This window comes from Mchenga conophoros, linkage group LG6 (genome assembly GCF_057382185.1).
Source record: "Mchenga conophoros isolate Kocher_MC1m ecotype Shallow Benthic linkage group LG6, M_conophoros_male_GT1.1, whole genome shotgun sequence".
NCBI lineage: Eukaryota > Metazoa > Chordata > Actinopteri > Cichliformes > Cichlidae > Mchenga > Mchenga conophoros.
Window position 1 is genome coordinate 21,267,008 of NC_140531.1, and position 22,638 is coordinate 21,289,645.

At 40.0% G+C, this 22,638-nt stretch overlaps 1 protein-coding gene across 2 annotated transcripts; it reads right to left on the bottom strand.

Annotated features, from left to right (window-relative positions):
* Positions 1 to 6,133: 6,133 nt before the first annotated feature.
* LOC146572543 (tetraspanin-5) lies at positions 6,134 to 21,098 on the bottom strand. 2 transcript variants are annotated; one of them, XM_085276781.1, is made up of 10 exons: positions 20,658 to 21,098; positions 18,024 to 18,074; positions 15,958 to 16,104; positions 15,691 to 15,861; positions 15,490 to 15,615; positions 10,256 to 10,303; positions 9,502 to 9,618; positions 9,346 to 9,407; positions 7,728 to 7,780; positions 6,134 to 7,641 (listed from the first exon to the last, which is right to left on the bottom strand). In XM_085276781.1, exons 1-9 carry the CDS (start codon positions 20,739 to 20,741, stop codon positions 7,768 to 7,770), a joined length of 819 nt encoding a protein of 272 aa, XP_085132907.1. In that variant the 5' UTR covers positions 20,742 to 21,098; the 3' UTR covers positions 6,134 to 7,641; positions 7,728 to 7,767. The 2 variants fall into 2 exon arrangements, with proteins under 2 accessions (XP_085132907.1, XP_085132908.1); XM_085276782.1 differs by lacking the exons at positions 6,134 to 7,641; positions 7,728 to 7,780 and having other exon boundaries at positions 9,342 to 9,407.
* Positions 21,099 to 22,638: the final 1,540 nt, after the last annotated feature.

Genomic DNA, 22,638 nt, shown 5'->3' on the forward strand with positions numbered 1-22,638 from the left:
GGTACAGAACAGGTACCTTAGATAAAGCAGAAAAATTACAATAACAAGACCAAATAAGGTGGCTCTTTGAGACACAGATTTTACTAATGTCTTAATATATCTTAATATTGCATACATATTCATTGTTAAAATTTAAACCTACATATTATTTAAATGTATTGGCTTATTTTCCAAGTGAAAAAAAATGATGTCTTGCCATAAGAATCCACCTATTTTCTTCAACTTATCCAGTTCAGTGTTGTGGGGATGGTTATCCCAGCAGTTACAGGGCAAGAGAAAGGGAAAAACCTTGTACTGGTCACCAGTCTACTGACAGACCCTTCATGCTAATATTCACACCTCTGAATTTTGACTTGCCAGTTAACCTAACCTGTGTGTGTTTTAGGATGGGGAGAACATATAAACTCCACTCAGAAAGGCCCCAGCAAACTGGTGGATTCAAATACATCCATCACATGTATGGGAATCACGAGTAAACCTAACAAGCATGTCTTTACCCTGTGGTAGGGAGCAGCGTACCCAGAGGGACACCCACACAGAGAAAATGAGAACATGCAAACTCTGATTGATGCAAAATATTTTTATTAACTCATTCACTGCCAGCCATTGGCAGTGAATGAGTTAAACCCATTGACTCATTCACTGCAATTGACGGCTATAGACGTCAATGGCAGTGAATGAGTTAATAACAAACAGCCATTCCATTTATAGTTGTGGAGTTTATAGTTTCTGTCAGTTGCTGCATTTTTATGACATAGACATGAGTTTTAATTATTCAGTGACTTCTTTCACATGCAAACAAATTGCAGATGCTGGTGTCCCCACACTGCAAAAAGGAGTTACGATTATGTTATTCATAGAAGAAGAATTATAGCCTTAGCATGTTTCCATCCACCAAGATTAGTTTAACGATTTATTGGTCGAAAACTGACAAAAAAAGTCTTATAACATAAAAAGTATTATTGCTACAAGTGTGGTGTGTATTGTCAATATACAGAAAGTACCATATAAAGATTTAAATTGTCATGTCATTTGACATCTGACCTCTACTTCAAGGTCAAAATGATGATACGATACAGAGTTATTTAAAGCTACGTTCCTTACTGCCATTGTTTATAGTGATAATTTCCAGGCTTATAGGAACGATATATGGGGATTCTAAATGTCACATTACTCTGGAGCTCTGACCTTTTCTTCAAGGTTAAATAAGGTCAAACTTTCACAAAATAAACACCCTATAATCTTTATATAAGTTATTCACGTCCAGTTATTTACAAGTCAGTACCTCTTTTCCATCACCTACTCCTACATAACATTTAGCTAAAATATCAAACAACATTCAAGTAAAAGTAAATACTGCCCAGTGTCTGAGCTGCCTTGGTGGAGATTTGCTTTCTCAGTGTGCTTCTTGGAAATCTGGATTTAAAAAAACAAGAAACAAACTCCAAACAATGCCATTAGATTGGCACTCATAATCAAAGTACAGAGGAGTGGACACGTTTGAGAGGAAAACTGATTACTATTAACTGATTAGTGGGCACGTGTCAACTTTTCTTTCTCTTTACAGCCTGAAAAGGATCAAAACTCACACTGAGGCAGATAACACCCAATGTATGCCAAAGGTCAGTTCCTGATAACTCAGAAAACAGATACTGCATGCTGGTTATCTGCGATATGTTGATAGGAAAATAAGTGTATGTGTGTGTGGCTCTAATCTAATTAACACATGTACCATTGCTCTCACTAACTCATCTGAAGGCTAACATCATATCTGAATACACACCTAATTTTAGCATTTGTAATAGCTAAAATGTAATCATAAATAATTACTGAGTAGCACAACTGAGAACACATAATGTACTGGTGATTGCTGGCTAGTGAACAACAATGGCAGCAGCTAAGCCACATTGGAGTGTATGTGTACTTTATATGAAAGTTAAATCAAGTTACATCCAACAAGTGTTACAGGATCCAAAACTTTTATTTTTAAAATCCATATCTCATAGTTAAACTTTATTTTTCAGATATCATCCAAAATCAAACTTTAAATTGAATTTTAAATGGTATGTTGTTACCTCCATGTGTTGACGTAATGGATTATCAACTACATGTTGAACTGACTGAGCTAAAACACTGAAAGGATCTCATCTACCATGAACTCAAATTTTCTTTAAGGTCATTTAAAAGATGAATACTTAACTGTTTAATTCCAGCAAAGCCTGAAACTTGCCATGCTGTGTTGTCATACTCACCAGCTACCTTATTAGGCAGCCCTTTTCAGCTTCTCGTTAGGCACGTTGACATTGGTCAAGATGACCTGCCGAAGTTCAAACTGAGCATCAGAATGGGGAACCAAAAGTTAAATTTCTGGCTCGACTTCACCTACTTCAAAGCTGTGTGAAAAAGATCAATATTCTAACGAGGCTGAAGCTACAGCAACACTTTAATACTTTATGATGCATTTTTTAAGCTTCAACATCATCAGAATGGGGACAAAAAAGTGATTTAAGTGATTCTGAACGTGGCATGGTTGATGGTGTCAGACAGGCTGATCTCAGTATTTCAGAAACTGTTGATATACTGAAATTTCTCCACACAACCATCTCTAGGGGTTTACAGAGAATGGTCTGAAACAAAGAAAATGAGCGGCAGTTCTCTGCGTGAAGATACCTTGTTGGAGGAGAATGACCCAACTGCTTTTAGCTGATAGGAAGGTAACAGTAGCTCAAATAACCCCTTGTTGCAACCAAGGTCTGCAGAAGAACATCTCTGAACACATAACCTTTTAAATCTTGAAGCAGCTACTGCAGCAGAAGACCACACCAGGTGCCACTCCTGTCAGCAAACATCAGAAAACTGAGGCTACAATTCACAGATTCACCAAAATTGAACAACAGATGAGTTAAAAAGCAGTTTTGATTTCTACTGAAAGATTTGGATCAGAATTTCTTGACACACGTTTGGCCTTTTAGTATCAGCTAAATATATTTTAAACCCCACAGCCTACCTGAGTGTTGTTGCTGACCATGTCCATCTCTTTATGACCACATTGTTCCCATCTTCTGGTGGCTCTTCCAGCAAGATAACACACATTTGCCATCACGTAATGTCGCATACTGCTGTTTCTGATGTCATTTAGAAAAAAAAAAAAAAAAAGAAAAAAAAAAAAGAGCAGGCCTACTGGTATTATACAGCTAATATATATATTGTTTAGTATTAAGCTTTGCTGTTCCATATTCAGTTTTTCAGCTAAACTTGTTTGAGTCCATAAGAAAAGATTCATTCTTATATCTGGAGGAAGATTTTTTTTTTCAATAAATATTAATGTTAGCCCGCGACTTTGTTCCATTTTGAATTTTGGCCCACTGTGTATTTGAGTTTGACACCCCTGGCCTAGAGAGTTATTTATTCCGTTGGATAACCAATGGCACTAACAGATTTTTCCCCAAATTCAAAGAGTCAAAGAGATAAATCTTTTCAATATGAACTTTGCTTTGTGAAAATCTTAAAATAGAAATACACTCTTTCTTGAATTATTTTGCTATAATAAAGACGCTCCAATACCAGCGTTATATCATTGTTATTATTATTCCTTTTACAAATCCTGACTATGAAATCCTCGTGCCTTTCTTCAGCGTCACAAATATAGCCCCTAACAGAATCTTATAATCAGTGTTTAGCAGAGCGATTGGTATTAAATTGTCTAAAACTCTTTTATCTTTGGCAGATTTAGTAACTGTTTCAAGCCTAGCATCCATTCCTTTCTTCTCTGCATATTCTTATAAAGTGCCAGATAAGAGGGATCTTAGTTCCTTCCCAAAGATAAGGCCATAATCCTGTCTGTCTCTCGAGAACTGTTTAAAGCCATTTTCGTGTCTGCTGAGCTCAGTTCCTCAATTTCAAGCTCTGACTCACTCAGATGTTTAAAGGAATCCTCAATACACAGGATGATGTTCTGAATCTTATCAAACACAAACTGTTAATAAGAGAATCAGTAGTGTAATCACCTGCAGTCTGCTATATTACAAGTGGTGTGAACGTTCAGGATATTGCCAATGCAATGGTATTTAAGAGAATATTGAGTGAATGGATGTTTTATGGGCACACATTATGAAGTAATGAGAGGTTATGATGTGCTGTTTAGTGCAGCCACGTTGAACTAATTGTAGTCTAGAAAAAATGAATAGAAAAAGCACTCTCGCTTGATTTAAAGTGACTCATCGATACTTTTTCTGCCTGTGCTTTTAAGACAATATGCTAATTTGCAGGAATATCAGCAGGTGTTACATCATATTCCTTGGTAAAGTCATTGTTGTTGTTTGTCATTACATGTTTCCAGTAGTCTGGTGCCTCAAGGTTCATACTCTAGATTATTTGAACCAATCGTTCTCCGCGTTGCATTGTTTAATTCTGTGCTCGCCGTCATTCTCCCTTTCAGACTTTCTTTCATGCCACCTACCTCATCCCCATCTAAATCTCAGACAGCCCAGCCAGAGTGCTATTCAATACTGGACTAGTATTGAAAAGCCTTCAGTTAATCCAAAATGCTGCAGCTAGAATACTGACAGGGACTAGAAAGAGAGAGCATATTTGTCCTGTTTTGGCTTCCCTTCATTGGCTTCCTGTTAAATCCAGAATTGAATTCAAAATCCTGCTCCTCACATACAAGGTCTTAAATAATCAGGCCCCATCTTATCTTAATGACCTTGTAGTACCATATCACCCTATTAGAGCACTTCGCTCTCGCTCTGCAGGCCTACTTGTTGTTCCTAGAGTATTTAAAAGTAGAATGGGAGGGAGAGCCTTCAGTTTTCAGGCCCCTCTTCTATGGAACCAGCTTCCAGTTTGGATTCGGGAGACAGACACTATCTCTACTTTTAAGATTACGCTTAAAACTTTCCTTTTTGCTAAAGCATATAGTTAGGGCTGGACCAGGTGACCCTGAATTCTCCCTTAGTTATGCTGCAATAGGTGTAGGTTGCTGGGGGATTCCCATGATGCATTGAGTTTTCCCTTTCCAGTCACCTTTCTCACTCAGTATGTGTTAATAGACCTCTTTGCGTTGAATCATACTTGTTATTAACCTCTGTCTCTCTTCCACAGCATGTCTTCTACCCTGTCTTCCTTCTCTCACCCCAACCGGTCGCTGCAGATGGCCGCCTCTCCCTGAGCCTGGTTCTGCCGGAGGTTTCTTCCTGTTAAAATGGAGTTTTTCCTTCCCACTGTCGCCAAAGTGCTTGCTCATAGGGGGTCATATGATTGTCGGATTTTTCTCTGTATATATTATTGTATACAATATAAAGCGCCTTCAGGCAACTGTTGTTGTGATTTGGCGCTATATAAATAAAATTGAATTGACTTAAAAAAAAAAAAAAAAAAAAAAAAAGATAACACACATTTTCACAAAGCTCAGGTCATCTCAAACTGGTTTGCTGAACATGACAATGAGTTCACTGTACTCAAACGGCCTTCATAGTCAACAGAGCTCAATCCGAAAGAGTACCTTTGGAAGGTGGAGGGACAGGAACTTTACATCATGTATACAGCTGACAAATCTGCATCAACTGTGTGATGCTATCATGTTAATATGGACTAAAACCTCTGAGCACCTTACTGATTCTGTGCCACAAAGAATTAAAGGAGCTGAAGGTCCAACCTGGTACGAGCAAAGTCTGACTAATGAAGTAACTGGGGAGTCATTTTCTTGACACAAGCCACAGCAGTGCTTTTCCTATTTTTTCTTTCCCACCCATCACAGGCTCACTTCTCTGCTAACATTTTGACCTCAGTGAGGTCATAATCCCAGGGTTGTCGACCCCAGCATATGTTTTAATAATATTATTATTATTGCTTGAGTGTACCACGCCTTTAGTTTCAGTATATGAAAACCGTACGCAAATTAAACCTAAAAATATGTGATACCCACAGCTGGAGACCAGTTGGAGGGTTACAGTGAAAAAAAGGTCCAACATATATATTGTTTTAAACACAAGATGGAGGTAGTGAGTTGTCATTCACCCAGTCACACTGGAGTACAATTCCTCTGCAGCGCTACCATTAATTTTAGTCTGAGGTAAGTGCGGTATCAGTGTAACATATTATCCAGACAAAGTATACACAGAAATAGACAAAATAATACAAAGAACAACATTTATTCAGATGTATCTACATCTTATCACAATCCAGTTATTTACAAGAATCAGGAGTACACGTGAAAGAAAAGTGTGGTTATAATCGGGAGTATGTAGAAATCGCAAATATGGCACTAAGTGGCAGGTAAACAGATATCTGACACCATTTTGGCATTCTGACATTTTCTCAGTATAAGATTATACATGTGGTAGAAACCAGAAACACATTGATTAATATCATATTGTCATCAGCTGCAGAGGAAAAGTTCACAGGTTCACATGTCCTTTACATTAAATGGCTTTTTTCACTCTGTTAAGAGAAAACTTTGTGTGTTTAATATCACTGAATTTTTAATAAATGCTGATGACAGAGCTTGCGCGCTCTACTTTCAAGTACTGTGCATTTGTAAATTAAATAATTTACTTCTATGTTCAATTAAGTGCCAACAAGCAGTAAAAAAAAAGTAAAAATCTAACAAATAAGGGTTTTCACGATTTCAACACACTGGCCACAACTAAAAATAAAGGCAAATTAATGAAGGTATGACAGAACACTAATGGACAAAAAGATTGTGTGCAAAGAAGGTGACTACACTAAAAAAGTCCCCAAACCCATTTTCAAGGTGACACTTATGAAGTACCAGGATGTTACATAAGCATATTATGGAAAGTTCCCCCTCCAGTGGCTGCTGCTTGACCAGATAACAGTCTGTCATGACAAAAAGCCGAACAGCTGAAATGAACTTCATTATCCTCTGTCCTCTGTGAAGATTAAAGTGCTTAAGGCTGAGTTTTGATTAGATGCCACATCGTTGGGTTTCTCTCAGTACATGTATTACATTATTTTGTCATTCTTTCCAAGAAAAGCAAGTTTACAAAGCTGAACACATCCATCACGTCTCTTCGTGAAACTACACGGTGACTACATCCCCCATAAGTCAAACTGCAATCTGTAACAGTGTCCACGTCTAAAGTTCGTTCTCTTAAGTAGACTCCATCAAACATTCAACAAAGTGCTAACCAGCCGATTCAATCGAAATTACTATTTTACAAATACTTTAAAATACTTAACACAGTTAGAAGCCGATGTCCTATCAAGAGACAAAAGGCATGCAGTGCATTTCCAGAATCACTTTTATCTTCTTACACACCCTTTACATGCAGCTGTTAAAAAACTGCAGCTGTGAGACATATAAAACCACAGACCATATTCTAAATGAAGCACTACCTCAGAGAAACGCCGTCTCCGCTTGTTATCTGGGCAAAACACATTATCTTCCTGGCTTCTTCAACACAGCCTTTACTGTAACTGTAGCTTTTACTGAAATATTATTTTCCATTGTTTTTGTGTGTATAGTAGTATATTTCAGAGGGGGGGTGCTTCATTTAAAATACAGTAACTCTAAAAATAATTCTAAATTTACTATTTACATATGAGCGAGACTCTTCATACTGCACATTTTAGGTGACTAAAGTACTTCCCTTCAACGCTGGCATCCGAGCCGCAGTCCTGTAAAAATTAAATAAAAATAAAAAATAAAAAACATCGGAGGAGATCGATAATTTATACTGCTATATTGATCTCAAAGCGCTTACCTTGTACATCTTTCTTGCCTTTGAAAACTCTCTGGAGGTCTTAGGTAAACAAACTGCACAAAAACAGGAAGCAGATTTATGAATCGGAACAATAAAACAACCAAGACAATAAAAAGCACAAGCAAAATAAGCTTTGTTTGCAACACTGAGAAGCAGAGGGTTAGTTAATACAACATGCTTATTTTGTGAATTATGATCCCATATAGAATGAAATAAATAACCAAGATGGCGACAGGAAAACGCTGACTAAATAGTCAACCTTCAAAGCAGGACTTTGCAAAGCAGCGGGTGATGGTGGTATTTAGAGGTTTGTGTGTGCTGCAACACATTTTCAAGTTTCCAATTGGGTGGATGTTTTTTAAGTTTTAGAATAACTGGGGCAGCTTGTTTCCTTACATTACACTTGCCATTAACACTAATGATGTAATACCGATGAAGCTGTTTGTGATTCTTTTTGTTTTTAAGTTCAAGATGTTTGCAACAACGTTTAATTTTTTCATCAGGGCGCCTTTCTAGCCTGACGGTGGTGCTTTGCAGAAAGTCCCTGAATAACCAAAGTTACCACAAAGCAACTCAGTATGTGACAATTCACACAATTATCTCACTTGGAAGCAAAGATATCAACCTGCTGGTGTTAATACAGGGAAACTCAGGCAATTTCAAATTCAGGACTTCATTTGTGGACCTGGAATGTATTTTCAAAACGTTGTTACATTTATTATCATATTACATGTTTATTTCATTCTGAACCATAATACACCCAAAGCCAACTCTACAGCCGCCAACTAATTTTTAACAACGAAATCATGCTTATAAGTTATTGACGTGACACACATAATGCATCATTTTAGATTAAAATAATTCATGACAGTAGGAGTTTATTCTGTTAAACCTTTTTTTAGTTCCAAAACATTTTCGGTGCATTACAATATCTAGTAAAAACAGAGACGGAACGCTTTTGCCAGGCTTGCTGCACTTTGTGCGATTCATCTTTCCATATTTAGTTGTGACTAAATAAAATTTCGTTGCCGATACAAATTTTCGTCACCACTGAGTTACGTATGTTGAACATGACACATAAAAGCAAAGATACGCTATGATCATTATAGTCAGGTGTAACTGTCATTTTAAAGAGGACTAAGAAAAATTGAAACGATACTAAACAAAAGAATTATAGTGTAGTTTAAAGAAAAATACTCTGTTGTGCTTTTTTTAAATTTTTAAGTGTTAATATAGTCCAAATTTATAAATACCAATAGTTGTAAAGCTTTTCAAATAATTAAAGCTTTTGTGCAACTGTCCAATAATTTGTATGTTCTTCCATGTCAGGGTGTTGCAACCATAATCGTGAGACTTTTATTATGAAGGTTTACATACAAAAGTAATAATAGTCAAAAGGATATTTCATAATACACAAGCAGCCCTGCCCATCAGGTCTTTATGGCTGCCTGAAGAGGTTTTTAATGCTCTCTTAAATATGGAGCCGCTAGATTTAACTCATGTAGTTATGTTAAGTTAAATTACAAAATAAACCCCTACAAGCCGTGAACTGATTTACAAAAATTATGCACTCAGACACAAAATTTGACGCGTCACCCTGATGACCCTTGCTACCTACCAACTCTCTCTCACAGCCTCGATGTCGCTCACGAGATTTTGCGCTAAACAGATGCCAAAAATCTAAAAAAAAAAAAAAAAAAAAAAGGAAAACAAATTGTTAGGTAATGGAAAAAAATGACAAAAGCTCAGATGTTTAGGACAAACTGATCCCCACCTGCAGTAATGCAATCCCAATAAATATGCCTGCCACCACTGTCAGGTTATCTTGAAGCCACTTCTCAAACTGTGGTACGCAGCCTTTGATATAGATGAATGACCTCTGGTCAGAGTCCTGTCAAAACAATTACAAGTCAAACCAATACTACAGCGTGATAGTCAAGTTCATCTGAAATATATTTGGTTTTATTTTGCTCCACGACACTTAACAACACAGTTATTTTTAATAGCACATGATTCCCCTTTTCATTTTGCGGTTTCCCCTAAAGCCCTCCACAGCAAAATGCCTCTGATCCAGTGTTACGTAGTCGTTAACACACACTCGGCTCACTGTTTTCCTCTGACTCTTGTTAAAACTGCTTCACTCTGGCTCACATTTAAAGTCAAGAAAACAAACAGAGCCTTTTTTCCTTACATTACGCTGGCCGTGCAGTAAGGCCAAAGCTAATGACAGGCGGGGGAGGGGATTTCAATTCCCATTGCATTGCTGCTGCATGAGTAATGCCACAAGGCCCAAAGTGTTGATGGAGAGCCAGCTGCTGTATTTTCACGAGTGAGGAGTTGAGAAACATACTGAAAGAGGAATATTGTGTCCAGGGTGGAGCAACTGACGACCTCATATAGCCATATAAACCTCCCTGAGGCAAAATAAGCCAGAACAATTCATGCTTTCTACTCTTTTCTATTCCTTTTACTTTTTACATCAGGGTCTCAGTCTCGGTGATAAATTTAAGTTTCCGTTTGTAGCTCACCGGTTTTGCTCGGATGTCGTATCCACACTGAGTGTTAATGACGTCCTCCTGCGAAGAGAAGACACACATGCATTTTTAGATTAGCTAGAGATTCTAGACTGGCCTTTACAGTGAAAAACAATAAAACATGCATACACATTAAAAACTGTAAAACTAGATGATCATGAGTAAAACTCACCAATCCATGGTTATACAGTTACTGTGAAGATTTTTGCATATAAACCAAGGATTTGTTTATGTTTGCTTGCCTATTATATTCTACTTGTGAAGATTAAACGACTCCAACGTTTTGTGTGCAAGGATGCATCTGCCTTTCTGGTCAGGTTAACCTTTATAAGACTGTGTGGGACCACAGCTGCAGAAACTTGGGCTACAGTAACATTTAACTCCCAGAAGTCAAATTTTGTTCTCTTAGACTTCTGAAAACAACAAACATGAAGAAGAAGGCTTTCAGGAGCAAAGTGAAGGAGGAGATGAAAGCAGCACAGCGGGAGGTGAAACGCTGCCTGAGGGAAGCAAAGGACACCTACAGGAGGAAGGTGGAGCAGAAGTTGGAGAGGAACAATATGAGGGAGGTCTGGAATGGTGTGAAAACCATCACAGGCCACAACACCAAGAAAAGCACAGTGGGGGGGACTGTGGAGAAGGCAAACGAACTCAACAACTTCTTCAACAGGTTTGACCAGCCCACAACCCCCCCACCCTCACCCTCACCTTCACTACAGAGTCCTCTCCCCACTCTCCTACCTCCCTCGCTTCCCCCCCTTCCTGACAACATGACACCCCCCTCCTCCAATCCCTCTCTCAGCAGCAAGACATCTCCCCCCCTCCCCTCCTCCCAAACATCTCCCAGTGTCACAGTGGATCAGGTCAGGAGACAACTGAGGAAGCTTCGCCCCAGAAAGGCAGCAGGCCCAGACAAGGTGTGTCCTAGGATGCTTAAGGCGTGTGCTGCTGAACTTGGGGAGCCGCTACAACGAGTCTTCAATCTCAGTCTGCGACTGGGGAGAGTGCCCGCCCTATGGAAGACATCCTGCATCGTCCCGGTCCCCAAAAAGAACCGGCCCAATGAGCTGAATGACTTCCGACCGGTGGCACTGACGTCACATCTTATGAAGACTCTAGAGCGGCTCTTCCTCAACATCCTCCGACCACAGGTACAACATGCCCAGGACCCACTACAGTTTGCATACAAGGCGGGTGTCGGAGTGGAGGATGCCATCCTGTACCTCCTACACAGAGCCCACTCACACCTGGATGGGGGAAAAGGCACGGTCAGGAAACTGTTTCTTGACTTTTCCAGTGCCTTTAATACCATCCGGCCCTGTATGCTTCAGGAAAAACTGAACAGGATGGAGGTGGACCCCTGCCTGGTGGCTTGGATCTCCGACTACCTCACCGACAGACCACAGTACGTCAGGCTGAAGGACATCACGTCTGACACAGTGGTCAGCAGCACAGGAGCACCACAGGGAACTGTGCTGTCCCCTCTTCTCTTCACCCTGTACACCTCTGACTTCTGCTACAACTCTGAATTATGCCACATTCAGAAGTTTGCAGACGACACAGCCATCATGGGGTGTATCTGGGATGATCAGGAAGAGGAGTACAGAAGTCTGGTGAGGAACTTTGTCGCATGGAGTCACACAAACCACCTGCAACTCAACACCTCAAAGACTAAGGAACTGGTTGTGGACTTCGGGAGGTCCAGAGAAGGTCCACTACCGGTTCAGATAGAGGGGGAGGAGGTGGAGGTGGTCAACAAGTACAAGTACCTCGGGCTGTGGGTGGACAATAAACTGGACTGGTCATGCAACACAGAGCACCTGTATAAAAAAGCCCAAAGCCGACTGTACTTCCTCAGGAGGCTGAGGTCTTTTAACATCTACAGGAAGCTCCTGAGGATGTTTTACCAGTCGGTGGTTGCTGGAGTACTTTTCTATGCTGTGGTGTGCTGGGGGAGCAGCACAGCAAAGAGGGACTCATCCAGGCTGGAGAAACTGATCAGGAAGGCTAGCTCTGTGGTCGGCATGAAGCTGGACACTCTGGTGACAGTGGCAGAGAAAAGGACATTAAAGAAACTGATGGACATTATGAACAATGCTGGGCATCCTCTGCACACGGCCATTAACAATCAGAAGAGTCTGTTCAGTGACAGGTTGCTTCTCCCAAAGACAAGAACTAACAGACTTAAAAACTCCTTTGTCCCACACGCCATCAGACTGTTTAACTCCTCTCTGGAGGGGAGAGGGAGGGGAAACAGGAGGACAAAGGAGGGGGGAACAACTAAGCTGTAGTGCCTCTTCACCTCACTGTGCAATACCTTTTGTAAATAGTCAACAGTGCAATAGACTCAATACTTGAAATGTGCAATTCACTTGTATTTTTATTTTTATTCCTATTTATTCTATTTATCCCCTTTGTATATTTTATTTATATTGTCTCTGTATTTATATATGTGTGTGTGTGTGTGTGTATATGTGTATATGTGTATATGTGTATATGTGTATATATAAAAAAACACCCAGCACGCCCCTGCGGGCGGTTTATCCTTCAAGCTCGGGTCCTCTACCAGAGGCCTGGGAGCTTGAGGGTCCTGCGCAGTATCTTAGCTGTTCCCAGGACTGCGCTCTTCTGGACAGAGATCTCCGATGTTGTTCCCGGGATCTGCTGGAGCCACTCGCCTATCTTGGGAGTCACCGCACCTAGTGCTCCGATTACCACGGGGACCACCGTTACCTTCACCCTCCACATCCTCTCGAGCTCTTCTCTGAGCCCTTGGTATTTCTCCAGCTTCTCGTGTTCCTTCTTCCTGATATTGCTGTCATTCAGAACCGCTACATCGATCACTACGGCCGTCTTCTTCTGTTTGTCTACCACCACTATGTCCGGTTGGTTAGCCACCACCATTTTGTCCGTCTGTATCTGGAAGTCCCACAGGATCTTAGCTCGGTCATTCTCCACCACCCTTGGGGGCATCTCCCATTTTGACCTCGGGACTTCCAGGTTATACTCGGCACAGATGTTCCTGTACACTATGCCGGCCACTTGGTTATGGCGTTCCATGTATGCCTTGCCTGCTAGCATCTTGCACCCTGCTGTTATGTGCTGGATTGTCTCTGGGGCATCTTTACACAGCCTGCACCTGGGGTCTTGCCTGGTGTGATAGACCCCAGCCTCTATGGATCTTGTGCTCAGAGCTTGTTCTTGTGCTGCCATGATTAGTGCCTCTGTGCTGTCTTTCAGTCCAGCTTTGTCCAGCCACTGGTAGGATTTCTGGATATCAGCCACCTCCTCTATCTGCCGGTGGTACATACCGTGCAGGGGCCTGTCCTTCCATGCTGGTTCCTCGTCTCCCTCCTCTTTCTTGGGTTTCTGCTGCCTGAGGTATTCACTGAGCACTCGGTCAGTTGGGGCCATCTTCCCAATGTATTCTTGGATGTTCGTTGTCTCATCCTGGACTGTGGTGCTGACACTCACCAGTCCCCGGCCCCCTTCCTTCCGCTTAGCGTACAGCCTCAGGGTGCTGGACTTGGGGTGAAACCCTCCATGCATGGTAAGGAGCTTTCTTGTCTTTATGTCAGTGGCTTCTATCTCCTCCTTTGGCCAGCCTATTACCCCAGCAGGGTACCTGATCACGGGCAGGGCGTACGTGTTGATGGCCCGGATCTTGTTCTTACCATTCAGCTGACTCCTCAGGACTTGCCTGACCCTCTGCAGGTACTTGGTGGTTGCAGCTTTTCTATATATATATATATATATATATGTATATATATACACATATATATATATATATATAATATTCTGTAACTCTGTAACTTCTGTCGGTGCTGTGCTTTTTTGGAAATCGAATTTCCCAGAGGAACCCACCCGAGGGATTAATAAAGTTCTATCTAATCTAATCTAATCTAAAATAAAAACTTTAGTGGGCAGATCATTAAAATAAAATGTGTAAAACACCGCTGACAAAGGGCAATGTTTGAGAATAAAGTCTGGTGGAAATCTTTTCCTTAATGGTCAGCCAAAATGAAATGGCTTCACTGGATGTGGCGTCACAGACAGAGGGATTGCTTGGCAGAGGTTTCTGGCAAACCTTTGCCTTTTCCTTAGATCCATAGAGCAGAGGAAAAAGTTTAAAAGAAGTCAAACTTCCAGCAGCATTTGTAGCAATGTAAAAAAAAAAAACACTAAAAGCATTTCAGCTTTTGGATGTCATTTTTATGGCATTTAAATAATAATAATAATAATAATAATGGATTGGATTTATATAGCGCTTTTCAATACCACTATTCATTCACTCTCACATTCATACACTGGTGGAGGCAGCTACAGTTGTAGCTACAGCTGTCCTGGGGCAGACTGAGAGAAGCGAGGCTGCCATATTGCGCCATCGGCCCCTCTGGCCAACACCAGTAGGCAAGTAGGGTAAAGTGTCTTGCCCAAGGACACAACAACCAGGACAGAGAGCCCAGGGATCGAACTGGCGACCTTCTGGTTACAGATGCGATTCCCAACCCCCTGAGCCACGGTCGCTAACAAAACTAATTTTAAATGTCACCTTTTATTTTAAATTAATACTTTTTGATGGAAAGCTAGCAGCAAAAAAAACAACAACTTTCAACTGACTTGAAACTGGCTGATAAAGACCTGACCTGAAATATAACCACAAAAGACACCTGCTGCACAACCCAACTAAACAATTAAAATTAAAAAAATGAAAATTTTTGATATGGTATACACATTAAGAGCACACGGTGCCTTTGAAAAACAACTTTTTTAAATCCAAGTGTTTCCTTTTTTTTCCCCTATAGAGAATGACCTTGGTGGGACAGCGTGTCCTTGGATTGTCAAATAAAACCCTTCCTGAGTCTGTTTTTCTGAAGAAAAATGCTGTCACTGCTGCGCACAGTAAGCAGCAGTTAAGAGTATTTTTCTGCCAAAAAATGCCTCGGTCCAGAGTCCCACCCATCCGCTTTCAGACTCTGACTTGCAGTCAGGGCCTGACACGACTAAACACAGCGTCCTGAGCGTCCTGTTGGATGCAAGCCATCGTCGCTGATAGCGTCACTGCTTCTTCTGGAGAACATAGATAACAAGCTGTCTGTGACAAGAAAGCCCTTCAAAACTTCCCCTCAAGTCTTGTAGTTTCAGCATGTTAAAAATTATTTTAAACTCTAACAAAGGACACAAAAACACCAACAGCCACAACGTTATCTTGTGATAGAGAGACATACCGCTGGATCTTTGGTGCAGCAGGAAAAGGGCACTCCACATTTCTCACGACTCGGGTTTGAATCAGTACAGTTGAAGTAGATGTTCAAATTCCAGTCATCAGCCCCAAAAGCTCCACAACACTCCCACTGCAATAACATATAAAATACAAGGTAAAAATACTAGAAAGAAATCGGTGCCACAAATAAAGAAACGTTGCTTACATATTCCTGGGTGAAGTCGATCAGGTTCTGCAGATCAATGTCATCTCTGTAGGCCCGAATGTTGTTATTAATGAAAAAATTGAGCTGGTCCTTGATCCAGTCTTTGAAGACAAAGGCCAGGACTCCAGCAGTCAGCTCAAGAAAGAAAATGATGCCCAGGAACACGGAGAACTGAAAGACATGAGAATTTTCTGAATATAATAACTGTTATGAAAACAAGAAATATAAAGAATTATAGATTTCTGAGAAAGCCTTTAACAAACATACAAACTTGAGCAGGAAAGAGTTTTCCCGCAGCGCTCCAATGCAACCAGCAAACCCGAGAATGAACATCACACCACCCACGACAAGGAAGAGCCAGACAGGGTCAAAGCCCCCCAGGTCAGTGATGGATGAGATGTTGGACAGAACACCCTGGGAGCAAAGCACGTGAGGTCAAACTCAACTGAAAAACCACTGAAATATCATCACATTGCTAACATTCTTCCCAGGTAAAGTAATCATTTTGTAAGCATGTTTAACACCCAAATTTCATAAAGTACAATCCAAACCAATGTAAGCAATTATTTAAAAGAATTTAATAATAAAATTGTCAATTGTTTTTGATTTTTGGGAACAAGCTAATTTACTCTTGCTCAGAGCGAGCAAATGTAAATATGTTTTAATTGACTTAGCTTATCATATATTAGCTACGATTAGCTTCCTGGATCTGTACAAAGCTAACCAACCTAATTTGATTTTTCAATTTCTGCAGTGACGAAACAAACAAGCTCTAGCATGTAAACCAGTGAGCTATAGATATGCTATTAAAGTTGTGTCAGAAGTTGACATGCACCTATCATTAGCATGAATGCCATGGTAGTGTTGGTATTGTTTTCTTTGAACTGCTCTTTTACCAGGGTAGAATGATTGTATAGCAAAGTCTAGGCCTATTAACTTGGTAGTGATCATGACTGACCACAACTAGATCACAACTTTATCAGCATACAAATGATTTGTTTGACAGCACTCACTGAATTCTTCAATACAACAGTGTAAAAATCTAAGGAATTCAAATTGGGTAGATCTCTTGAAGTCATTTCTAAACAACTTCACATTTCAAGACTATCAGTTCAAACAATTCTATGTAAGTATAAGTTATTTGAATGTGTCACCACATCCACCAGTTCCAGCTAAAGTCTGGTAGAAGATCCAAGCCGTCACACTCGGATGAACGGTAGTTGGTTAGGATGTTCAAAAATTAAGGTTCAAGCCTGCTATGGACTGGAAACTGCTGAAACACCAGCGTCACTGTCTCCAGTCAAGCGAGTGTTTCACCACAGAAAGAAGCCCCTGGTCCAAAATCAACACTTTCAAGCTCAATTGAAATTTGCAGCTTTTGACAAGTCAAAAGGGCAATGATCCAAATACACGTCAAAAGTGGTTTTGGGATAGATAAAGCAGGCTAACATTAAGCTTCTGGAGTGGCCTTCCCAAAGCCTGACCTCAACCCTTTTGGGTATTTATGGACTAAGCTTAAAAGCCAGGTCCAAGCCAGGAACTTTACCAATTCTGCCAAGGTGAATGGTCAAATATTCAGGCAGAATTATGGCAGAAGCTTGTTGATGGCTACCAAGGTGCAACTAAGGGACATTTGACCAGATATTATAAATATGTATATATTTGAACCTGCATTTATACTTTCGACCCTGTGTGGATTAGAGAAAATCCAAAATAAAATTTAAACCTGTGCCATTATTTTTTTCTGAAGATTAAAGGTACATACTGTACAATAATTCTGTGCTGGAAAAAGAACACATTCAAGCCCATGATGCTGTATGTAGATTTTCTTACCTCTAGATAGAGCCTGGCTAGCTGTTTGTTTTTGTCCAAAGCTAACAGTCTAATTTAACCCACACTTTTTGCACCATACATTTGACATTATATTAATCTTAAAGTTAATCAACCCATTATAATAATTTAGCAATTAACAAATAATTAAATAATATTAGTTGTAGTCACGTATGTAGGATGAGATAACAATCAAGATCTTCAAATGTACTTTGGTGAAAAAGTGCTCTCAGTAGATTGTCTGCTTTTTGCACTCTCAGTACACAATGAACAAATCTGTGAAATGCATCAGATCAATTCATAGCCCATTGTTCATGAGTCCCACAGGAAAGCACAGCATTCCTTTCTGATTCAGTAAAGCCATGGTGACCATTCCTTGCACGCAGTCGAGTATAAACCACAACGATATGCCGGTTTGTGGAATATTTGCAGATACCTGTAAGTAAAAAGCTTCACAGAAATAAGTCCTGCAACTTGTTATTACACATTAATATACGACTAACCTTTTCACTCCATGCCCACAAACCAATGGCAAGAAACGCTACTCCAAGGAACTGACAGAGGGAGAAAAGAGAGAAACAAGAGAACAGGATTATTTTGCTGTGACTGCTACATGTAGTCATCACACAGACGCACACTGACAGAAACTACAGAGAGATTTTCCTGGCAGTGGTCCATTACTAAATATTTCTCATCCCAGTCTGCAGGATCAGCAGGAGGCTTCCACATTAGAAAGCATCTTTAAACAGCTTGACTGTACATAACTGTACGCCGCAGTGTAGAAGCAGTAATCGGGAATATTATTACTATGACAGTATTATGATTTAATATTTTATGGTAGTTTGTGTTTACAAGACTTTTTAAATCTTGTGCTAATTACTTTAATATGTTTTTAATAAACACCTTATTTAATTGTCACATTTCCATGCCTTTTGTTACTTTCACATTCACTTGCAATGAGTTTTGGTTTTCTATTTGAAATAACTTTTTTACATCCTACTCACCACAATGCACTTAAAAAAAAAAGCATAGAGACAAACTCGGTAAAAAATATTTATGCTTCAGTGTCTACTGTGATACATCTTCACTGACAAACCATGACAAGAGAAACTTGAGAAAAACAGTATACTTTATAAGCCACTTAATTTGTGAGGATTTCAACAACAATTATTGTTGTTGGATATGCTTTTATCCAAGAACACCTTCACTATTAAAATTAAAACCCCACTAACTTACCAGGACTTTAACAAGCACTAAAATAAAGATGAGAAATAATAGGTTTTTGAATAACTGATTTTAACTGAAGTCTTTTGTTGAATTAGACACATTTATTCACCAGATAGAAGCACTAAGGACTTTTTTTAGATTAAAGATAATGAACTTTACAGACCATCTCAAGTATTTGTTTGTGAGACAGCTGTTAAGGCAGGGGAACAGTTGTTTGTGACATAAGCAGCTGATACCTGAATGACACAAAGCTCAAAGGGGCCGATTGCTGTACAGTTGGCTGAGAGCTTTTCCACAGCCCAAAGGCCTTTGTCTCTATCAGTCCCCGATACGTGAAGAACCACTGGGCACACCAACGCCATTCATGGCTTAAGTAGCATGTGCTGAATTTAGTGTATTTTTTAGCTTCTTTGTTTTATTTAATTTTTTTATGTCAGTTAGCACAAGTCAAAATTACTGATATAAATAAGTGAATAAAAAAAGATAGGGGCTTTGGCCGAAAGTCCCACACTCCCACACCGCAATGACTTACCAGGACACTTGAACTGTTACTAATATCATCAGAGATGTTGTCAGCATCTGTGTTTTCCCCACAATAACAAGACAAAATCCCTGCTGTTAAAAAGGCCTTATATGGCCAACGGTGCCTATCAGTAGGACTGCTGCAATTTACTGTATCTGTATTTGTATTCGTATGTAGACAAAAGTAGATATGCCCATATTTAATCCATCCAAAGAACATGCTGTATATGATGCTGTGGAGCAAGCAGTTCATTTGTTGGCACCAAATATGATAATGAACAAATGTCTCAGGCAGCACCAGGCTCAGTGGTTAGCACTATGGCCTCAAGGCCAGACAATCCTGGTTTCAAACGCAGGTATGACCCTTCTGAGTGGCCTGTGCATGTTTTACAAAGGAGCTCCTGTTATCCAAAAAGGTTAATGCTGCATAGCTCTGCCGATACACCCTCAAAAACAAAATTATTACTCTCAACGTTTTCTTGAGCGTCTTGGATCACTACATTATGTGAAGTTTTATTCTGCTATTTCAGCCAAACTGTTTATTGACTGACGGACGATTAAAAAAAATATGACAGAACAATCAATGATGAGCATAATGTCCCTGCTGTCTCTTATTCAAACCAGGCCACACTATTTCATACATCACTTATAAGTTAGGCATTGTTTTCTGCGACCAATCCTCTAAATCCACTGATTATTCTACTTACTTTAATGCAAGTACTGGAGAGGCAGCCAATATCAAACAATTAACACTTGGACTCACTGACAGCGTTTTTGCTTTAAATGAGATAAAACAATGAATCGATCAAAACAGTCACTGTTTAAATCGATTAATCGCTGCGGTTCTACGAGAGCATCGCTCTGTTAATAACTTAACTAACCATTAGTAAAGCCTACCCCACCTTCCCTCATCAACAACCTGTGAAAAAAGCACCCATGCGGGTTATTGTTTCAAGCCAGGAAGTGGCGGCCCACGGTGACTGTGGGTTTAAAAGACGGAATGTTTGTTTTTTTCCCCTGCGGTTTCACTCATGCATAGAAAAGGTGACGGCTGTTTTCTCAACCTAAACATCACCACGAAAAAAGAAGAAGAAAAAGGCCTCAGCTGAAGGCTACGGTCATGTAAACACGCGATGATGCCGAGAGAGAGAGCTGTTCTCACTCTGATGGAGGACACACGAAAACAAAGCGGCTGATGGGTGACAGGGAGCAAGTGCACAGGAGCAAAAGAGAAAGTGGAAGCGAATCGAAACCCAGGACAACATAGACACAACAACAAACACATACGCACACATAAATGCACCTCACAGCTGCTGATTGGGAACAAAGAGCGTGTCAGTGTGTTAAACTGACGATGGCAGGCCTGAAGTCGCAGACGGGGGACTTACCCAGAATATAATGTTGAATCCGAAAATGAAATACTTGATGCAGCAGCTCACTTCGTGAGCCTTGAAATGCTTTCCTGACATCATCTGGATGGATTTTGTTTTCCTTCGCCGCCTCTGCAACGAGCAGGAATCACATTTGCAGCTGTTCTGTGTTTGGCAGTCGGGATCCTCTGGAAACACCCTTTAATAATTTTTTTTAAGGGCTCAACACATGCCGCCCTTTCTAGCGTCTAATTATTAACACCATCTTGATTTTGTGCGGATAAAAGTCGCAGATGAAGCCGTCGGGGAGCGTTCACAGTCCGTCGGCGTCCCTCTACAGATCTCAGCTTTTACCCTGCGTAGATCCTCAGAGGTGTAACGCTGAAATAAACCACAGTGAAAGTCAACCAGATTAAAACCGACGGTCTCCTATCTGACCCGTAATCTAGACATGGCTGTTATTTGATTGCCATGTCTAGGAACCAATGATTTCTTTTAGTGATCTGAGAAGGCGGGACTTCCTCCATGAGAGGGTCTCTAGCCCCATTACAGTGGCAGATAGTACTGGTTACGAGGTAATTAATCATTTATAGCGGAATTTATTACCCATTAACTAAATACGTGTATGATACACGACAGGAATACATAAGTAAACTTCATCACAGCCATCAGGCTATTAGGCAATAATAAGGGTATAAGGCTTGAAATAGTAATTCAAGTTGTAGTGGAATAAATAATAATTCATTCATGCAGTTTTTTGAGGCTGCTGGGTATTAAATCAATCAATAAGTTAAAGACTAATAAACATGGACATCTTAGTTGATGTTAAATATTAAAATTAATATATTTTTGAGACAGAAACAGGATTGAGTTGCTTCACCAGACTTGATTACAGGTCATTTTGTAATGCGAACTTTATGCTTTTATCAGAAAGAATTGAAATAGAAAGTATAAAGAGTATAATTACAAGTGTAGTTACAGAAAATATAAATTATGTGTTTCCTTTAGTTACTTGAATGTTTTTATTGAATATTTAAGATTTCATGTTTTTAACACATTACCTCACATTGTCTTTTCCAAAGACTTGTTTAGTCCCGATGAAGAAAGAATTCCAGAGAACACCGAAATAAAGCAGGCTGGATCTCATGTTTCACTCTTGTGTTTAAATGTCAGCAAAGAAAAACAAAATAAAGTTCCAGTTTAATGAGACACAAACTGCCTAGACGCGATGCTTCTTTATTGTTTATTTTCAAAACGCACTTAAATTTTCTACTTTCTTAGGCTTAATCTTTATAAGGTGGATGTGATGTTTACGCCTTTTGGAGGGTGTAACTGTCCCTGCTTTATATTTTATTTACAGTGTTCTTTTGAACTTGTAATTTTGCTGTTTTAAACATCGGTACCTTCTTAGAAATTACATTTAACTTTACAGTAGATCAGTGTGGCATACTGTTAAAATACATTTGGCCTTTATTATAATGTACATGTGGATTAGGGCAAATATACATGTGAAAAAATAAGCATCCTCATGATTCAGTAGCTTGTACAACCACCTGCAGCAGCAATAAATGTGACTTCAGTCTCTCACAGCATTGTGGAGGAATTGTGTCCCACTCTTCTTTACAGCGTTGCTTCAGTTCATGGAAATTTGCAGGCATCGACTTGTGCAGCACTCACTTAAGGTCCCACCTCACTGTTACAGTCAGCCTGAGGTCTGAGCTTTGACTGGACCTTGATTCTTTTCCTTTTCAGCTATTCTGTTATAGATTTGCTGCTGCGCTCAGGATCATTGTGCTGTTGTGTGGCACAATTTGGACCAAGCTTTAACTAGCTAGCCTCCTCTATCCAAAGGAGAAGTCTTGCACTTTTCTTAGATGAAACTTGCAAACCTGCAAGTCTAATCTCTAGATGTATGCTCGATCATCCAGGTAAGGAAATCCCAGAAAGCTGTTCATCTGAACATTATGTTTTCAGCTGGAGAAATGTCTCATCACTCATC

Coding starts and splice junctions, on each gene's coding strand:
- LOC146572543 (XM_085276781.1), bottom strand. CDS start 20,741: ATGATGTCAGGAAAGCATTTCAAGGCTCACGAAGTGAGCTGCTGCATC. Junction 18,075..20,657: donor GATTCAACATTATATTCTGG/GTAAGTCCCCCG, acceptor TCCCTCTGTCAG/TTCCTTGGAGTAGCGTTTCT. Junction 15,616..15,690: donor TCGACTTCACCCAGGAATAT/GTAAGCAACGTT, acceptor ATGTTATTGCAG/TGGGAGTGTTGTGGAGCTTT.